Source organism: Porites lutea, chromosome 1 (genome assembly GCF_958299795.1).
Source record: "Porites lutea chromosome 1, jaPorLute2.1, whole genome shotgun sequence".
NCBI lineage: Eukaryota > Metazoa > Cnidaria > Anthozoa > Scleractinia > Poritidae > Porites > Porites lutea.
This window is the reverse complement of record NC_133201.1, coordinates 26964965-26987118: the sequence shown is the minus strand read 5'-3', so window position 1 is coordinate 26987118 and position 22154 is coordinate 26964965. Positions and strand designations below refer to the sequence as shown.

The following is a 22154-nucleotide window of genomic DNA, read 5'->3' as shown; positions in this document are numbered from 1 at the left end:
AACAGTGACATCAGTTACAACGGAGACAATGTTGACAACAGTGACAACAGTGACAACAGTGAAAATGCTGATAACAGTGACACCGGTGAAAACGGTGACAACAGTGACAACAGTGACAACGTTGAAAACCCTGACAACGTTGACAACGCTGACAACAGTGACAACACTGACAACAGGGACAATAGTTACAACGTTGACAACAGCGACAACGCTGACAATGGTGACAACAGTGACAATAGTGACAACGGGGAGAACTTAACAGTGACAACAGTGACAATGGTGACAACCGTGACAACAGTGACAACGGTTACAATGGTGACAACAGTGACAATGGTGACAATGCTGACAACAGTGACAACAGTGAGAACAGTGATATTGGCGATAACGGTGACACAGTGATAAGAGTGACAACAGTGACAACGGTGACAACGGTGACAACAGTGACAACACTGACAACGGTGACAACATTGACAAAAGTTTAACAGTGACAACGGTGACAACGATGACAATAGTGACATTAGGGACAATAGTGACAACTGTGACAACGATGACAACGCGGACAATGGTGACAATGGTGAGAAGGGTGACAACAGTGACAACGGTGACAACGGTGACAACAGTGATAACAGTGACAACACTGACAACAGTGACAACGGTGACAATGGTGACAACAGTGACAACAATGACAACAGTGACAAAGGTCACAACGGTGACAACAGTGACAACAGTGACAATGGTGACAATGGTGACAACGGTTACAACAGTGACAACAGCGACAACAGTGACAATGGTGACAACAGTGACCACAGTGACAACAGTGACAATAGTGACAATGGTGACAACGGTGACAACGGTTATAACAGTTTCAACGGTGATAAGCGAGACAACGATGACAACAGTGACAACGGTGACAGCAGTGACAACAATGACAATAGTGACAACGGTCACAATGGTGACAACAGTGACAATATTGAGAACGGTGAGAGCGGTGACAACTTTGACAACGGTGACAACAGTGACAATTGTTGCAACAGTGACAACCGTGAAAACGGTGACAACGCTGACAACTGGGACAACAGTGACCATGGTGAGAACACTGACAATAGTGGCAATGGTGACAACAGCGACAACGGTGATAACAGTGACAAGAGTGACCACAGTGACAACAGTGACAACAGCGACAATAGTCACAACGCTGACAACGGTGAAAACAGTGACAACATTGACAACATTGACAACGGTGACATCGCTGACAACACTGACAATGGTGACAACGGTGACAACGGTGACATTGGTGATAACAGTGATAACAGTGACAACTGTGACAACAGTGACAAGAATGACAACAGTGACAAAGGTCACAACGGTGACAACAGTGACAGCGGTGACAACGGTGACAACGGTGACAACAGTGACAACAGTGATAAGAGTGACAATGGTGACAACAGTGACAATGGTCAAAACGGTGACAACGGTGACAATGGTGACAACAGTGACCACGTGACAACAGTTACAATAGTGACAATGGTGACAACGGTGTCAACGGTTATAACAGTGACAACAGTGATAACAGAGGCAATGGTGACAACAGTGAGAACGGTGACAACGGTGACAACAGTGACATTGGCGATAACGGTGACACAGTGATAACAGTGAGAACAGTGACAACGGTGACAACGGTATTAACAGTGACAAAAGTAACAACAGTGACAACAGTGACAACAGTGAAAACGGTGACAATAGTGACACCAGGGACAACTGTGACAACTGTGACAAGGATGACAACGCGGACAACGGTGACAATGGTGAGAACAGTGACAACAGTGACAACGGTGACAATGGTGACAACAGTGACAACGGTGATAATGCTGACAACAGTGACATCAGTTACAACGGAGACAACGTTGACAACAGTGACAACAGTGAAAACACTGAGAACGGTGACAACGCTGACAACAGTGACAACACTGAGAACAGGGATAATAGTGACAACGTTGACAACAGCGACAACGCTGACAACGGTGACAACAGTGACAACAGTTACAACGGGGAGAACTTAACAGTGACAACAGTGACAATGGTGACAACCGGGACAACAGTGACAACAGTTACAACGGTGACAACAGTGACAACGGTGACAATGCTGACAACAGTGACAACAGTGACAAAGGTGACAATGGTGACAAGAGTGACAACAGTGACAACAGTGACAACACTGACATTGGTGACAACAGTGACACCAGTGACAATGGTGACAACGGTGAAAACAGTGAGAACGGTGACAACGGTGACAACGATGAGAACGGTGACAACGGTGACAATGGTGACAACGGTGATAACAGTGACAACGGTGTCAACAGTGACAACAATGACTACAGTGACAACGGTCACAACGGTGACAATAGTGACAACAGTGACAACGGTGACAACGGTGACAATGGTGACAATGGTGACAACAGTGACAACGGTGAAAACGGTGACAATGGTGACAACGGTGAGAACAGTTACCATGGTGACAACAGTGTCAACAGCGAGAATGGTGACAACTTTGACAACGTTGATAACAGTGACAACAGTGACGACAGTGACAACAGTGACAACACTGACAATGCTGCACAACCGTGACAACAGTGACAACAGTGACAACGGTGACAACGGTGACTACGGTGACAATAGGGACAACGGTGACAACTGTGACAACCGTGACAACGATGACAATGCTGACAATGGTGACAACGGTGACAACGGTGAGAACAGGGACAACAGTGACAATGGCGATAACGGTGACACAGTGATAACAGTGACAACGGTGAAAGCAGTGACAACAGTGACAACGGTGACAACGTTGACAACATCGACAACACTGACAATGGTGAAAACAGTGACAACAGTGACAACAGTGACAACTGTGACAACGGTGACAATGGTGACAGCAGGGACAACAGTGACAACTGTGATTGTTTCCCAAAAATTCAGTTCCCTTCTTTTGAAGCCTTAAAATAATACTAAGGACTGCGAAGATCTTTCTAAAACTATATCTCTTAGTAGTTTTATGCAGGAAAAAGCTAAAAAGCACACTCTCATTTCTTTTGCTTAAAACTGCAAATATATCTGGATGTTCTTCCGCGAAAGCGTTCCTTGTGAGAGGAACGGCCATTGAAAAGAACGCTTGTTGCTATACTGTGTGAAGATATGTTAGCCTTAAAACCTTTCCCAAAATTTAGTTCCTTCTTTGTCAGTGATGACAAAGATGCTTAAAGCCAAAAAAACCCGCTTTATAGTGAATTCTGTTGTTAGGTAGTCGCTCTCCCATTACTCTCGTCAAATCCGTCTTTCCCGTCTTTGCCAAGAAGTTTCGGAAGCTAACATAAGTTAACGTAACGTAAGTTCCCTTCCATGTAAACTTCTAAAATTCATCGGGAAGGACGGATTTAACGGATTTAGCGGGGATATGAATGTTTAAATGATATATCATATTGTAAACTACTCTTGAATACTGTAAGTAAATTCTCAGCAATATTTAATAAATATTTCTTTAATATATACTTACAGTTTTAAAGAGAAGTATATGATTAACCATTTCATTAAAAATTCATATCCCCATCAAACCCGGCGAATCCATCTTTCCCGTCCTTGTTTGAGAAGATGTTTCCTAAGCTAATATATTACAACTGATCCACTTAACAGCACTGTAAGTGTTCTCCAATGTAAACTTCTGAAATTCAACGGGAGAAACGGATTTAACGGATTTAGCGGGGATATGAATGTTTAATGATATATTCTATTATAAACTACTCTTGAATACTGTAAGTAAATTCTCAGCAATATTTAATAAATATTTCCTTAATATATACTTACAGTTTTAAAGAGAAGTATATGATTAACTATTTCATTAAAAATTCATATCCCCGTCAAACCCGTCGAATCCATCTTTCCCGTCCTTGTTTGAGAAGATGTTTCCTAAGCCAATATATTACAATTAATTCACTTAACAGCACTGTAAGTGCTCTTCAATGTAAACTTATTAAAGTCAAAAAGCAAGCCTTACAAAAGTATGAATGGTTTAATTAAGTAAATTTTCAAACAATAGTTTCCCATGTCCAATTTTGAGCACTTTTTTGCAAAATTCAATTGTTCTCATCAGGGAAGTTTCGAGTTACGCAGAAGAATGCAGCATTACGTCACTTTGTAGTATTCATTTTGTGTTGCAATTATCACTAGTTTCTGTCCACTTGTTTTTCCTTAACGAGTCAAATCTGTTCACTTTGTGTTTCTCTCAGTGATAAGACAAAGCCGCCTATCAATAGTATGAATGTTGAAACCACGTAAGGTTTGGAACAATAATTTTCCATGCCCAATTAACAGCACTCTTTACAAAATTTAGTTGGTTTCACCAGATACGTTTCGAGTAACACAGAAGAACGCAGAATTACGTAACTCTGAAGTAACCGTTTGTGTTGCAATTATCGCTAGTTTCTGTCCACTTGTTCTCCCTTAAAAACCTATCAACCCTAGGGACAAAAACTGCGAGAAAACTGCGACATAAATTCCATAATAATGGCCAGGTTTGCTTGCAATTAGTTGACCATTATGGTTGAAACTGTAACAGTGTCAAAAACAGCGAGTGACATTTCTTCATATTTATTCTTATCAACTTCACAAGTCGAAGATAGCTATATAAGCAGCCGTTTGAGCCTCATTTATCCCTGCACATTTGACGAAGATGCGTCGAGCCACAGGACCGTGCAAACAGCTTAACAGCAAGGGAATAAAAGGAGCAACGTTGGGTTACATGAGTCCCGTAATCGCCGGCCAATGTAGCATTGTGAGCGCGAAATGTGTGTGGAACGTGAGCGAAAAGGAGCTTGCCAAATCGTGGAACAACATCTGCAAAAAGCGAGATTTTTGTGACAGAGCCCTTTCAGGTTAGCTTTCATCGAATTTCATGCTAATTATTAGCTTGACAAACCTAAGATTTATTCAACGCAATAAAGATGGTGAAGAGCGAAATATCTATGATATCCCTCGGCAAATTTACCTCAAACTATTTCTATCTGTTTTGTAAGAAAAGAACGAAAGTAAAGGAACACTAGACGCCACACAGTTTTATTTACTCGTATGGTGCATCTTGCCAAAGTGACGGTTTGATAGAGGTGAAGACAATAAAAAATAACTACTCGTTTGGACCTCGAAAAAGGTGACTGCGATCGCTCAGGTGACCAATTAATACAGGTCAGTTTTTATATCCGGGACTTTGGTAAGTGAGCGCTTGAGAGAGGTCCGCTTAATACAGGTTTTGACTCCAAAAACAGATTTAGTAATTATTGGTCTAAATGATCCACAACAAAGGTGGGTTCTTTGGATCAAAAATCGGATACTTTGGATACACGATTCGAAGCGTTTGCTAGGGGTCCGAAAATAGTGAATACAGCAGTCTGAGACAACTGTAATGCATACATCACCTGAATTCACTGCTGGGGGGACTGGGTGGCTACTTAACAAAGGTTTATTCGGGTAGGCTCCGTTCCGAAGTCCCAACCCCCATTTTTGACAGAAACCCTTTCGGGCGGAGTCTTCTCGTAAAGGACATTGTAGGGGCTACCCTCGGGCTGCACTGCCTAACATTACCCTTTATTTGAACCCAAGTCGTGGATTTAACGATCGAGTTGATTCATTTTATTCGGACCGTTAAAATCGCAATTCAAATGGGAGCTGTATTTTTGTAGTTTAAGAGGACCAAACTGCTACACAACTTCGCCGGCGAGTGCATATTTCAGTGCAAGACTCGTCTTCATTCAACCTGCCTAAAGCAGTAGCCTGAGTTTGTCATTCGAGAAGCCACTTAATTTGTTATATACTTGAAGCAATCGTCCAAAAATGATCCTTTTTCGGATTTATCGTTCCTTTTTCTCAACGAAAATAAAATCCTAATGTCTGAATTTCTGCTCTGATCTTGAATTTTAGCAAATAAACGCGCCCTTTATTTTGTGAAAATAAAGTGCTGTGAAGTTCTTCTGAAGACCTAAAAAACCTAAAACCACATTTGAATCGCAGAGAAAGCCTGCAAATAATGGTTTAGGTCTTTTTAAAATTATTACCACTATACATCAACCATACGTGTGTCTTTGGTCGTCGATGGTCAGGATGATTAAAACGGATTGGACTTGAAAAAAACTGGGCCAACGTTTTTTTTTGTCAAGTTAAACTGCTGAACAATGTCCAAAAATCGATTATGGCCTCTCTTAGAGCCTTAGGCCCGGTTTAAACTCCGAAATTTTCACGAGCTGAAACTAATTCGAATTAAGGCCGACCCAGACTAGTTAGACCCCCTGAATTGATTCAGACGCCGACCTTAATTCCAGCCGAACTAAAAGGAGAAAAATGCTCATTTTGGTCAAATGCTTGCAAAATACGTTATGATAATTTATGCATAAGGTTCGGTTCATGGAAATATCGGTGTCTGAATCAAAGTCGTTCCAAAGTCGTTTAGTCGAAAGTCTAAAACAATTGAAACTCACCATTACGTAGCCCCTTTTAAATCTCAATGGTATGCCATTGTTTTGTTAATAAGTCAAGTCTATTTTGTTTTGAAGGTGATCACATCATTTCAGCCCCCTCCCACTCCCTCCTCCTTTTTGCCGGCCCCTAGAAACAGCAGCCTCGATCTCCTATTTCGCCAATCATGGTCGTTTTGACTTTCATTCCTGGTAGAGGATCAAAGAGAAGCCGATAGACTCCGCCATCCCATTACCAGACGGGGAGCGGGGAAAGTGGGTTTGAAAAAAAAAAACAAGTAGGAAAGTAAAACAAACATCAAAAATGCTTAGAAAGCTCTTGTCTAGCTTATTAGTCCTAAAACAGGGCAGTCATTGTAGACTTAATGAATGGGGCAGTAGGGATTGAGAAGGACTTACTTTTATGGGAAAATAAAAGGAGACTGGTTTGACCGGTATTTTTGCTGTATTTTTCTAAGTCTCTCTCATGACCGAATTGGATTTTGTTTAAAGCGGGTCCTTCTCCGAGTTCAAACTTATTAATTGTTTTATTTTTCTGTGCACCAGGTTTTTCGACGGGTGGTTTGTGTAACTGGTAAGAACCCGGATTTCGGTCCAGGTGTGCATGTTATAGAGCACATCGGTAACTCATAATACGTCGCTGTTCATCGCAGGCTGTTTATTTGCGGAGTAAAGCTGAATACCACGAAAACTGCTGTAAGACTTTAACTCACACCTCATAAAACACTCTTCAATGTCAAATGTTATGCAATACAAACAACAATTAATCAGGACTGAAAAGATGTCACTTATTGAAAAAAATGTTTATCCATGGAATATAAAAAGTAAAAAAAAAATATTGAAAGAACCATGCAACTCAATTCCTCTCCAATATCTAAACGAAAAATAAAATGCGAGAAAAGCTCTTACAATATTTTCGACTTACATATACCCTTAGGAAACATCATAATAAAAATTTTCCAACTACTGTAGCGTTTCAGTCATACCGGAATTTTTCTTAACTTATTACCTAAAGGGAATAATAAATTGGGTCGTTTTCAAGAAACTTGCCCTTCTCAAGTGTTCCGCCCCTTTGAGAAGCCAAGTAGAAGGACACCATCGCTTCCCAGCAAGGTAAACTAAGAGAGACTGCTCGTTGTCTACAGGAAGGATGCCCTGCTGATTGAATTAGGAAAGCTTACACCTTAGCACCCAGGCCTGCACTAAAAGTACAACCCTTATTAACTTTCAATACAGATTTCTGTACAGAATACATCCCACAAACTTGATTATTTATATTTAAAAAAGAGGTATCAAACATAACACTTACTCATTTTTGTTTGCATTAACATTCCTAATAATCTTATTCACCTCTACTGACACTGTCAAATAGTTCAAATATTTAAGAAAAATTAGAATGATGAGTTTCTTGACTGTAAATTCTGAAGATATTACAGTTTTTATGGGCCTAAAGCCGGACACTTCTTAATCTGCTCTTTAATCACATTTTTGTTTTCTTCTAGTTAGACACTACATTCGGGGCACTGTAGAACTATTGCAGCTAAAAATAAAATGTTTTTGACTTCCTCAAGTCCCAACTTAAACTAGAATATTACTATAAACAAGCTTCCTCTTCTATGTTGATTTTTAGTTTCCGATAAGCCGTAAACATGTTAGCTTGGTTTCCCGAAGGACCCGCTCATTTTTGAGACTATCTTTTTCATCTTGGTTTAGGGCCGTTTCAAACATCGTACTACTGCCGTGTTAACCTGGCTAGACTGCAGCTTGACTTTGTTTCAGACGTCGTCGAAGACAAGGCATAGAATAGAGCGTTTTCACTCACGTAGCCAGTATCTATGCAAATTTATTGGAACAAAAGAAAGCATTTCCAAAAGAAAAGAGTTCAACTCCCACATTAGATGTTTTGAAACACTAACTTGGCCGCCGTTTCATTGTTCAACCTCGTTTCCTCTCTTAGGGCCTACATGAAGATGGAGGACCCCAGGTAGGTGAGGTAACATGTGGCGGGTTACCCCACCTAACATGTAAACGTGATTACATTAAAATGAGAGATTACAGTATATGGACAGGCGGGTTACCTCACCTACCTGGGGTCCCCCAAATTCTATTTAAACAGGCCCTTACTTTGAGAAAGTACCCTAGCTGCGGAAGGTCACTTGGAAATGTGTGTCAATACAGTGGCACCTCGATCTAACGAAGTGCCAAGAAGAGACCGGGGAAATTTGTCCGCTATATCGAGGGTTCGTTATATCGAACGCCTCCATTCAACGAATTTTCGGGAAAACAACCGAAATATTCGTTATATCGAGGTATAGTTGGTAATAAATTTTCAAAACCCAGCATTTCCACGGATCTGAAAAACTACTGTCAGTAATATTTCAGTACCGAGCCATACATAGCTACCGCACTAGAAACTCAAGAACAGGCAAACAAAACTGCTTAAAACTACTGTAGACATAAATTTTATCCTTGTTGGTCTGTTCGGTATTCATGTTTTATCACATGCTGATTTTTATTCGTTATATCGAGGTATATTTTACGTTTGCCCTTGTGGATTGTGTTCGTTATAACGAGGATTTCGTTAAATCGACTGGTTCTGTTCCATACATTTTACGTAGTTTTGGCCGGACTGAAGAAAATCGTTCGTTATATCGAGGACTTCGTTATACAGATGTTCGTTAAATCGAGGTTCCATTAAATTGCACAGCGGGGGTAGATCTTCCACTAAATTTTGTCGACTGGACGATGAAATACTATCTGGGGTAGGGAAAATTCTTACTTTAAATATGGCACTAGGTTTCTGAGTTGCAAGCAAACTGCGTTGCTTTGGGCTAGTTACGACAACATTATTTTAAAGGAAAAACAGGTTATTTGTTTAAAGAGTTTGTACTTGAAAAAAAGATTTGCTCACCGTCCTTCCAACAGGATAAGGAAAATCTTGCTTGATTTGTACGTGCAAAATCAGCTTTTTGAAAATTTGCATACTCCGCTCGTGCAGTGCATCTAACTGAGAAAAATGAAATTCAAAAGTCAGGTTTACATAAAGCACCACCCAGACTGCAATTGAAAGGACTGCTATGTTATTTTCGCTCTGGGTAGTTTGTCGGCTGGTGCACGATATAGCACAGTAAATAACCAACCTCGTTCCAAGGTCTCTCTCTCTCTCTCTCTTGCATTAAGCAATTACTACTTTTTCGGGTGTTGTTGACATTTTCAAATATCCGCAACATCAGCTGACAATATATAGATTTAGTTGGGGCTAAAAGCGTCGCTGCAGTTATTTAATTTATAATTTAAATCAAACAATAAACTTGTAATCCACAAATCAGTTAACTTTAGGGGAGATCGATATATGACTTTTAAGGGTGGAGCTGGGTGATTTAAGAGATTAATTAAAATAATTTGCAAACAGTGCAAGAATGAAACAATATAATATCTAAAATCTTAAACCCAATAAATAGCAATCACCTTTGACCACAGTAGATTAAACGTGGAAAACAAATTCTTCCCAAGCAAAATGACCTATTTGTCCACCTAAACCACCTTTACTTCATAAAGTTAATTGGGCAGTCCCAAAATATAATTTTATACTATTATGGCCATAAAGACACGATAGTCCTCAGCGGCAGCCAATTTACACGCAGTATAACCAAGAGATAATTTTTTTTATCTCTCTATCTAAAGGAAAGGACTAAGAATAGCTTATTTTTGAAAACGATGATTTCCGATTAAACTTACTTTTTATCAAGCGGTGCATTTCTCAACAAAAAACCCAATTAACACGCCAGGCAAAAATAACAAACTAATCTTGTTAGCAGCTGCAGTATTTGATTTTGTAGATCTAGTGCAAAAAGACGGTGAAAACATATTAAGATGACACAAAACTCTGTCGGCTTCAGCTATCAGTAAACAAGTCTCCAACGGCAGCACATACTTCTCTTTGGCGACCCCTTTTCGCTAGCTCTTCGCCTGATAACTCTCGCTCTCCGCCTTTCTCTTCTTTCTCTTTCCCTGCGCTCTTCACTTATAAGCAAATAGGTTGAATTCAATCCGCCATTGTTTGTTGCCATAACAATTTTTTGGAAACAGCTTTTTAGCACTACTGTCACAGAATCCTTATGCTATAAATAGTTGAAAACAAGTTCCTAAATTAAAGTAAACAAGTTTTTGAACGCGACGACAATGGCCACGTCATTTCTGGCGCCATTTCCCGCCAAGAAAATATAACATACTCCTCCCCCCTCGAGCTGACTCCTGATCCCCTACCCTCATCCCCAAAGAGTGTATGGATGGACGGAGTACGCTGACATCACAACCAAAATTTCTCGGGTGAATGGTTTACTAAATTATCTTAGCTATGGGGCTCTGCTCGCGCGCGCAAGCTCCGCTAATATTTCCAGACGCATTGAAAAAATAGATTTAAATTATTATTATAATTAATAGGAAGAAGTACTTATTCAGCAGTGGTATATACAACAGAAGAATGCTATGCAGAGTAATTGGAGATTTCGGTTTCCACGTTATACATTTTGTTTTCAGCAACATATCATATGACAACAATTTTTTTCTGAAAGAAAATAACCTCATTGCGTCATGTCCTTTTTATTATATAATGTTTTTTAAAGCAACCTGTTTCAGTTTCTGGAGAATTTCAGCAATCACGTTTTCCTGAAATAACATCGTTCTACTGCGTTGCGACCTTTTGATCACATGACTAAAACCTCAAGACTATTTATTCAGTTGATGCACCTTTCATACCATCATATCAAGTTGTGGTTCAAAGAGTCAAGTGTATTGGAAAGAATCCCCAGGTCATTCATTGAGAATACAGGTACACTGTAGGCTACATAATCGACTTTGTTTCACTGATGTATGGTAGATTACATAAGGAGTGATTGATTTTGGAATCTTTATGATATTTTTCATCAAACAGTCGAGTATAGTTTTTTAAAAATTGTTTCTATGTATCATTGCCTTCGGCGAGATGATCAAAGAACTCAGAAACGAAGCAGAAAAAAAACTCGAACAACTAAACCCGCTTTCTAATTTGATCTTCTGGGCCTAAGCTAACACCAATTTTTCATGAATATAACATATTTTGCAGAAACTATATCGTAAATACTCTTGTCCTTTGGCCATCGTAGCTGGATATAAAAAAACTCGCAAACTGCGGTGATAAACATGAGGAAAAGAAGCGCGTGTTTTCCGCATTAGAACTAAATGAAGTTTAACAGCCCCTAGTGAATTGGCTTAACATCTTCCTCGAATGCATGATAGATGTGATTTCAAACTCATAACCGTTTGAAGAAGAATTACTTCGACCTTTTAAATTTAAACAGGCCTGATCGAAAATCCAAAGTCCAACCTTTTTGATGGATTTTTCAGTTCTACGTAAAATATTGTGTGAATACAGTACCTTTTGAATCCTTAATGACCGAAATTATCACATAGCTAGGTCATTTCTCATTCAGTCTGCCATTGGTCAAGTTGCGATCCTGTTGGAAACCGAATACAAAAGTTCGGATATCCCTTTCATTTAATCACTTCAAGCGCATTTATCGCAGCGAGAGAACAAAGGCGTCGAAAGGCGATAGAAACCATTTTACAATGGTGTTTGCGTTTGCTTGGTCTGATATAAAGAATCATCTTCGCGTCTTAGGAATGGAACCAGTGTTAGACCTCATATTAATACAAAACGCTTCAATAAAAGTAGCTTTAGATTAGATTAATAATATACACAAAAAAATTACTCAGTTCTGATTGGCTGAGAAAGGAGTGCAGTTCTTCTGTAAAATGAGTGCAAACTTGTAACACGAATGCAAAATTTGTAACACGAGAGCAAATTGCAAATAGTTTCTGATTGGCCGAAAACACAAACGAAACCACCAAGAACTAATTAGATTAGAGCTGTTTTAACAACAAAATTTCGGAAATGGCCATGGCTTTCAGCAGACGACGACGGGATTTAATTTTGTACGCAAAACAACAATAGAAAAGTTAAAAAAATATTCCAAAAACAAGAACACAGTAAAAAGTACGTCTTTCAGGCTAAATGTATTGGAACTGCGGTGCTAAGAGAAAAATACTGTCAAAGAAATCGAGGAAAATGAGCCAGAGAAACTAAAAAACAAGCTACTTATAACAGACTACGCTAAAGTAAAACAATAAAGAACAAAAACGGTGGCAGCCACACGCAAACCATGACAGCTACACTTTTCAATCATTTAAATGAACAAGGATACAAGTTTTCCATGACAACAACTAGGATTTCAAGTCACGTACGTTATTTGTTGGAGGAGAAAGGTGTCCGGTTGCTCTCTTTGAATTCTGTGTGGAGCGAAGACCTCTATTAAAACATCCATGCGATGGTCTGTTTTTTTCTACCTCAATAGGCAACGAAACCGAAAATTTAAACATCTGGCTCAAACTAAATCATGGGCGAAAATACCATAACTAACATAATGAAAGTATCCATAGCTGGTACTAGCCTTAACGAAAGTGAGAAAAAAGTTTACGTATCATTGTGCAAGAAAAACAACAGTCAGGACAACAGTCATCTCAAACATTTCTCCATGAATCCAGCTATGATGGGGTCTCAGGAACAGATAATGATAAACAGTCGTTAAAAAACCTTAGCAAGTGTCTTTCATCTTTGGCTGCTCGAAGCGTTCTCCTGATTTCAAAACGGCAGTATACTTCTTGTAAATGCCTCTTATAAATGCTGAGTTCTCATAATCGAGGATGAATTTAAAAACACTTACGTTCGCTGATTATTGTAAACCGAGTTATCTTTAACAAGCTGGTGACCATATAAAATCTATCCTTGCACATTTCCAAGTTCTTAGCTGAATAATTATGAAAACGTTGGTCTTGAAAAAGTTTGAATTTGACAAAGGTAATAGTCTGTTTCAGCCAATCAGTTGAATGAACTAAAATCGCGCGCCGTCAAAATTTGTTGTTGTAGTTATGTTTTTCGTGTATATCATTAATAAGTAATCACATGATTTTTCTCGTGCAATTTGGAATAAATAAGCACTTGTAAATTCTTTAAAGACCACAAAGTGCACTCGCCCAACGGGCTCGCGCACTTTTGTTGGTCTTTGAAAAATTTACTCGTGCTTATTTATTCCAAACTGCACTCGAAATCATGTGATTACCTATACTACTTTTTAAGTACAACTTCGCTATATAATATTTAGACTTTAAAATTTATTTTTATTGTAACATCTGATATGAATTGTTATCTGATGAAAAAATTATTATTATTATTGTTATTATTATTATTATCATTATTATCCTAAGGCATCAAGGGTTCAAACGCCGCCACTTCTCTTTCTAGGCACTCATCCATTTCCTCTTTTGCCGAAGAAGTTAGCTTCGTTTCCTCGGTCCCCTGCTATTGATTGTTAAATAGGATTCTTTCCTAGTCATTTAAAGGCCAGTCCGAAATTTACGGCACAGTACTTTAACTCCACGTAGCTTCAAAGAGGTCTGCAATTCTCCTGCTAGTTCTAGTAGTTTTGCAAACTATGTAGCGTACTACCCCAAATTTATCAATTATAAAATTATGCCAGTTACTCATGTCATAAAAGTAGTCTAAATTGAAGCACCGAAACCAGAAACTGCAAGTCGAAATCGAAATACCCTTGTAGGAGTCGTAACAGTCTAAATTAAGGTGCCCAGCAAGCAGTAAACGACACGTTTTCTACAAGTCGAAAACAAAGTACTACCGTCAGCTTGAAAACAAACCAATCTTCGCTATTCATTCAAAGCGACTGGTTCAGCCCCCAAAAGGGTCATTTGAGCCGTGGGAAATAATTGAAAAGTTTAATAGAGCCCCTCCTATTGCAATTTGAGCCCTATTTGGGCCCAAAAATGTTAAAACAGACTTGTTAAAAAGTTATTTCACCTAGTTTTCCTTATCTGGAATTAAAATTTAGACTACTTTTGGCCCTAGTTTATATAACCAAATAATACCCCAGAGAGGGTACTTCACTCTAATTACATGATCACGGCAGTCCAAAATTCAGGGCTAACACGAATGCTCGTGGCCGTAGACATTATCCTCTCCTCGCATGAACATAAAGCTGCAGCAGTCTTTATTTATCAGAAATAACTGACCAGCAAAGGAGAAATCTGCAGTTTATTTTTTCGGCAAAAATGCACTGAGAAGTCGCATGTGACAAACTAATGTCGCGGAAGTTATAACCCATTTCACGTCAAAAAATCATTTTGAACGTTGTTATCACTCCCATCGCTCAAACGCAAACCATTAGTAAACGCTTTTATCGCTAAGAAAATGAGAAATATAAATTGTTTCTTTCCATTCAGTAATGTTCATTCTGCGAGAAGTTTTCATCTTGGATCATTCTAGCTTTCGAGCGCGGGGATTTTCAAACAGCCCGGGATAACTTCAGGTCACAATTAAAGGAAGCAAAAGAGACTGGAAACAAAGATTCTTCTTTTTTTTTTAAAATCGATTGCATATTACATAGATAAATAGACTGATAACTCCCTCCCCAAATACTCATACACACACGCACGCACACCTAACACACACGCAGAGACAGACACTTACTTACACTTATCTACTTTCTTACTTACTTACCGTACTTACTTAAAGTAATAGATTAATTACAGTTCTGACATAGCCTACTTATGCACTAGTTTTTCTAAACTCTCAATATTAGTGCAGATATTTTTTCCGTTTCATACTTAGTGTTGGCTCTAACTTTAAAACTGTTTATTTTCAGAAGTACTTCATTCCTTGTACAATTTCATAAGTAAATTTTTCCAATAAGTATTAGGTAATTCAGTAAGGGACTTTCAGACCCAATCAAAATATCCTTTAAAGTTAGTTGAACTTGTTGTTTTCTCAAAAGCAAAAAGTATACCTTAAAATTTTTCCAGAAAGAGAATGAATAAGGACAGTAACGAAAGAGATGATTAATCGTTTCTGGTTCCTGTTTACAGAAAGAACACACATCATTCGTCCTATACCCAATACGAAACAAAGATTGCGAAGTAGCAGAATATGTGAACCTTGGTGCTGCTTGTGACCCTCTCGGTGATCTGCAAAAAGTGATGGAATTCTCTCAGCAAGGTAACTATATCGCAAAAGAGACTGGAAACAATGATTCAGAAGGAAAAGCTTGTGCGAACCCTGATGATGCTCATGGCCCTCTCGATGATTTCCAGAAAGAAATAGAAATCTCTCAGAAGAGTCTTAGGATCGAAAAAGAAATCGGAAACAAAGATTCAGGAGAAGCGGCTTATGGGAGCCTCAGTAGTGCTTATGACTATCTCGATGATCTCCAAAAAGCAATCGAAATCTCTCAGCATAGTCTTGAAAACAAGGATTCAGAAGGAATAGCGTATCTGGAACTTGGTGATGTTTGTCACTCTCTCCGTGATTTAAAAACCGCAATCGAATTCTATCAGCAGGGTCTTAGTATCTCAAAACGGACTGGAGACAAAGATTCAGAAGGAAAAGCATATGTGAGCCTTGGTGATGCTCATCTCGCTTTCGGTGATTTCCTAAAAGCAATCGAATTCTATCAGCAGGGTCTTAGTGTCGCAAAAGAGACTGGAGACAAAGATTCAGAAGGAACAGCTTACGAAAGCCTTGGTAATGCTTATCGCTCCCTCGATGATTTCCAAAGAGCAATCGAATTCTATCAGCAGGGTCTTAGTGTCGCAAAAGAGGCTGGAAACAAAGATTCAGAAGGACTAGCATATATGTGGCTTGGTGTTGCTCATCGCGGCCTCGATAATTTCCAAAAAGCAATCGAATTCTTTCATCATGGTCTTAGCATCGCAAAAGAGACCGGTAACGAAGACTTTGAAGAAACGGCATATCTAAACCTCGGTGCTGCTTATTAGTCTCTCCGTGATTCAAAAAACGCAATCGAATTCTATGAGCAGGGTCTTAGTATCGCAACAAAGACTGGACACGAAGATTTGAAAATAGTAACTTATGGAAGCATTGGTAATGTTTATGGCTCTCTCGGTGATTTCCAAAATGCAATCAAATTGTTTCAGCAGGGTCTTGATATCGCAAATAAGACTGGAAACAAAGATCTAGAAGAAAAACTTTATGAAAGTCTTAATGATGCTTATTGCTCCCTGGATGATTTCCAAAAGGCAATCGAATTCTTTCAGCAGGGTCTTAGTATTGCAAAAGAGAATGGAAACAAAGATTCAGAAGGAATAGCTTATAAAAGACTAGGTGATGGACATCTCTCTCTCGGAAATTTCGAAAAGGGAATCGAATTTTTTCATCTTGGTCGTAGTGTTGCAAAAGAGACTGGTAAAATTGATTTAGAAGGAACAGCATGTGGGAAACTTGCTAATGCTTATTTTTGTCTCAATGATTTCCAAAATGCGTTCGAATTCTTCCGGCAGGCTCTTGGCATCGCAAAAGAATTTGTAAACCAATATCCAGAAGCTGTGGCATACAGGAGCATGTGCGGTGCTTTTGAGTCTGTTGAGGATTACCAAAGAGGAATAAAATTCTTGCAGCAAGGCTTAACTTTCGCAATAAAGGAAGGAATCAAAAGAGCAGCATTTTGGAAGGACTTCTGGGATGCTTTGCACTCTCTCGCTAATTTGATACCAAATGTTGAGGTTGCAGCAAAATTTGAGAACATATTTTGTTACGATAACGTTTTTCGTGACTTGGAAGTAGTTGCCGAATTCATTCAGCCGTTTCTAGGTATGAAAGAGGAACATAGAGGAAACGAAGATTTAGAAGCAGATTATGGTCGAATGTTGTCTTATTTTTTCCTTGGTCAAGTTTATGTCCTTTTCGGTGATTACCAAAGGGGATTCGAATCCTCTCAACAGGGTCTTAGTATCGCAATAGAGACAGGAAACAAAGATTTAGAAGCAGCGTTTCATACGATCCTTGGTCGCGCTTATTTGGCTCTTGAAGATATCCAGAAAGCAAGCGAATCCTCTAAGAAAGGTCTTACTCTCGGAAAAGAGATTGGAGATGAATATGCACAAGCCACTGCACTTTTTAGCCTGGGTTCTACCCATGGTTTTCTTTGCGATTTCCAACAAAGAGTCGAATTCTCCCAGCAGGGTCTTAGTATCGCAAAAATAAGTGGAGACAAATTTGTAGCGGCAAGAGCATATGCGGACCTTGGTAACGCTTATTGCTCTCTCGATGATTACCTAAAAGCAGTGGAGACCTACCAGGAAGGTCTTATTTTGGCAAAAGAGACTGGAGACAAACGCACGCAAGCAGAAATTTATTTGAATATAGGCTGCGTTCTTGTTCAACTTGACGACTTGTCCAGAGGTGAGGAATGCTTCAATTGCAGTATGACGCTTCTGGAGGAAATGCTGGGTCTTCTAAAGAAAGACGAATGGAAAGTTTCCTTTCGTGATCAGTATAGAGTTTATGAACATTTATGGCGTCTTCAAGTACGACAAGGCCGTACAATCGAGGCGCTTTCAACAGCTGAGCGAGGACGAGCACAAGCTCTCACTGATCTCATGAAACTACAATATGGTGTTAAATTAATTCAATCATCACCAGAAGAGCAGATGAAGAGAATAGCCACCCTCTCAGTTCAAACTTCATCCCCTACGATATTTCTCGCCGAAGACGAGGAATCAGTAAATATCTGGGTACTGTTGGAGAGTGGAACGTGGCAGTTTGTACGAAAGGAAATTAGTCAGGCGTTGACAGATTGGACTAATAAATCATACAAACAAATTGGCGTGAAGGAACCAGTCAGGTGCGAGGACCGTTCCTTTGGTGATGAGTCAGACGATGAAGAGGTCGAAGAGTTATCTGATAGGGGTGAAAATGAAAAGGATTCAGCATCGTCACAAGACAACAGTGATGCATTGAAAATATTGCATGAAGTCATTTTTACTACCATTTCACAGTGGATAACAAATGACGAACTTATCATTGTACCTGATGGCTCGTTGTTTTTGATTCCGTACGCTGCCCTTGTTGACCAGCAGTCCAGGTATTTGTCTGAAAGGCTGAGAATTCGATTGGCTCCATCACTAACCACCTTAGGTCTGTTGACACAGTGTCCAGAGGAGCACCACAGTAAGTCTGGTGCACTGCTTGTTGGTAATCCGTGGGTGCAAACAGTACGCCTCGAAGGGGACAAATTTCAGCAGCTTCCGGGAGCTGCGAAAGAGGTGAAAACAATTGGAAAAATGCTAAACATCGAACCTCTTACTGGAACGAATGCTACAAAAGACCAAGTGTTGAGCAAGCTTCATTCAGTCTCTCTAGTTCACATTGCAGCTCATGGGTGCGCAAAAACTGGAGAAATCATTTTGTCTCCTAATAACGTCAACTCCGAAAAACCACCCAAAGAAGATTTTCTTTTAACGATGGCAGATGTGTTGAATGCAAAATTAAAGGCCAAGCTTGTTGTATTAAGCTGCTGTCACAGTGGTACAGGGAAGATTAGAGCCGAGGGCGTGGTTGGTATTGCACGTGCTTTTCTAGGAGCCGGTGCACGCGCCGTTGTTGCGTCGCTGTGGGCGATTAGCGATGAGGCCACCATGGCGTTCATGACACATTTTTACGAGTGTTTGATGGCAGGGCAAAGTGCGAGTAAGTCTCTTAACCAGACCATGAAATGGATGCGGGAGTTCGACGATTTTAGAGCCGTGAGGCACTGGGCACCATTTGTGCTGATTGGCGATGACGTGACAATGGATTTTGAAAAATCAAGGTGAGATTCTCACGATATGTTAAGGAATATCCTACTATTGCGATGAAAGCGACAAATAAAAAACAATCATTTAATCCACAAACGTCAGTGGAAAAATCTCGTTGTAGAGTATAATAAACACCATGTCGCAAAAAGGATAAAAAAAAAGTCATGCATGCATCGCGACACTCGAGGGTTTCATTCACCGGCTCAAAGATAATTATGATATCTTGCTTTTCTTGCTAAACAGTTAAATTTTGGACTGCATGTGGCTTGCGCATTTCACTGAGCATGTTTTAAATCTACAAGCTTTTTATTCTTGACTATTTTGTTTCTTTCAGTGATGTCCCAGCCCATTAAGATGAGATGATGTTGCGTGACATTAAACATTTACTAAGTAGGAACATTTGCAACTGAATGAAGTTCTGTTCTCATCCCCGCCATCAGTTGTTCTTTGTAATAGACTAATATTATTATTATTGTTTTTGCTATTATTTTACAAATCGCATTCGTGCAATAACTGCACTAATTAGAGTACGCAATTCGAAGAAAAGAAAGAGAAATTTCGCGATGAAAGCCGTTAAATGCAATTCATTCCTCGATGGAGTGATAAAAAATTCAGTATTCGGGGGGGGGAGGGAGGGGGGTACTTCCTTATAAGAGGCTAACGGGGATGTGCCGCTGGGTGAGGTCGCATTTTCAATAGAGTTATTAGAATGGGGTCTCTCATTTTCTGATTTTTGAGGTAAGAGAGGCCAGCGGCACATACCCAGCAAGAATTGTAACCCAAGTACCCACCCCCTCCGCCCCCCGGCTCGTAGTGTCTAAGAAAATTTCTGGAAAGCTAATTCACCTTTGAAAACGATAGTCCCTAAAAGTAAGCAGCTCATTTAGAACGCCTGCCAATATGCTTAAGACAGACTTGGGTGAAACTTAACACTAATATCGAAGAGATGGAGGGACTAAACGATCTCACGTTTTCGAAATAGCTAGAGGCTTGTTCAAGGATTCAACTGTAACTTTGGACTTGAGTCCAAGATATTCATAGTTAAGGTGGTTGTACAGCGATATATTTAGTCATGGCTTAAAAGAAAGCACAAATAGTCGTTCTCTTTTGACTTACAATCGTCCTAAGAAACATTGATTCTGGAGCATTCTTGAGGTACAACAAAGAGTGTTGGGGTATTTTTGAAAAGGTCTATTAAATTGAATAGCAAATTGAGAAGTGTCCGGAGAGGCCCAAAAAATCGTTTAACTTTTAAAATAGTCATGTGGTACCGGTTCACAATCAAGTCAATTTTTAATGAGGCAAATCTTCTAAAACATTGTAACTTTTGTACAGTGCCAGAAAAGGTGAATAAGATTTTTAACAGCTTTAATTTGTTGCAACGCGAGTAGTTTACTCTTGTTTCACAACAATTTTTCCAAGTTAATATAAAGAAACGAGTTCAAGTTTGGTGAGGAACTTTCTGGAAATTTTTAGTGTAATGATGTTTAAGGGCAGATGTACAGCTATAAGTCCAAATATTTATATATATTTTTTTGTTTTGTATTTTTTCTATAAAATACAAAAACGAAAGTTGCTTAATTCTTTTAATTGAATATCATACTTTTGAAACCTCACGAATAAATAGTTTGTTTTCGTCAGAAACTGGTGTTGCTTTTAAATCCTAATAAACAGGTTGTGTGATAAAGGTTGCTCAAGAAACCATTGAAGAAACTGATATTTAGTTTTCAGAACACCTTCAAAATTGACTTTTGAAGAGCCCTTCTGGTGTGTGTGTCTTAAAATTTTTACTGCCGTTTTCGCAATGAAAGCCTTAAAGGATTGGTTGGGAAAACAATGAACGAACAAATGAATGGAACTTAGCTCCAAAACAAAAGAGCTGCAATATAAAGAGGTTCAATAAAATTAGAGGTTTCGTTCTGTCTAGCTCTACACCGCAAATTACCAGAGACATGGTTAGTTGGATATCCCAAGAATTGACGAGGCTGTCTTACATATAAAACAGGGCCCCTTCCAGTCAAAAGTCTCGTGCAAAAACGTTTTAACAATTAAATTTGATCTTTGGGAGAACTACAAGTATTATACAGAAAACAGCTAAGGAGACTAAATAGTGTGAAAAAAATAATAACAAATAGTTACAAAGACAAAAGACTGATTGAAAGGCACCAATTACATTTCTATCCTTCATAGCAGGTAGCATCACAGCTTACTAACGGACCACCCATAACCTCGCGACGTAATTAATTGTCCAATCAGGTCAATAGCGAGCGTCTAAAACCACCAGCTGATTTTATATTACTCACTATGACGCTGACGATTCCGCCTCCTTACATGAAGTTAAAGAGTTCAAGAATTTCATCACCTCAAACGGGAGCTATCCTTTTTCTAAAAACTCCCAAACGCGCATGGCGTGAACTATTTGATTTTTCAACCGGAATTTCCGGTTTCCCTAAGTGAATTGTAGATACCCCCGGTCACCTCGCAGTCTCTGCTTCTTCTCCCATAGAAATATTAATAAATCCTTGGCAATGCATGCTACCTCATTCACTTAGTATGTCATGGGTCAGGATCAGTACGCTGAGGATTTTCCTATGCAGATGTTCTTCTGCAGGCTGCGGCTTTTTTTTTCACCCACTTTACTCACTCCCTGTCCTGCGCGAAGCAATCTCATCTCGTTTTTGATTAGCTCCCCACCAAAACTAAAAGTCAAAAGTACGTGTGCGCATGGGTGGCTACTCGGGTTTATAGGTTACTCTTAAAATAGTGTGACTCTAAGACACGGCATAGTGTGGGGTGGAAGGAAAAGCATTATGAAGAATAAAATGTCAATTTTTTTAAATAAGCTAGAACACGCGCTTGTATCATATAGATGTTAATATTAACATGCTGCTTCAAGTCCTAAGCTTAAAGGAAAAAAAAGTAGCACATGTCGTTTAGTTC

At 39.3% G+C, this 22154-nt stretch overlaps 1 protein-coding gene across 1 annotated transcript in view; it reads left to right on the top strand.

Annotated features, from left to right (window-relative positions):
- The window catches only part of LOC140927046 (uncharacterized), a 37185-nt gene extending 17492 nt beyond the window's left edge, over window positions 1-19693 (top strand). Inside the window, exons 2-4 of the mRNA XM_073376714.1 lie at window positions 15489-16367; window positions 16440-19228; window positions 19549-19693. Coding sequence (XP_073232815.1) covers window positions 15489-16367; window positions 16440-19228; window positions 19549-19567 — 3687 coding nt within the window. The 3' untranslated portion in view covers window positions 19568-19693. The remainder of the gene's footprint in view (window positions 1-15488; window positions 16368-16439; window positions 19229-19548) is intronic.
- The last annotated feature ends 2461 nt before the right edge of the window (window positions 19694-22154 follow it).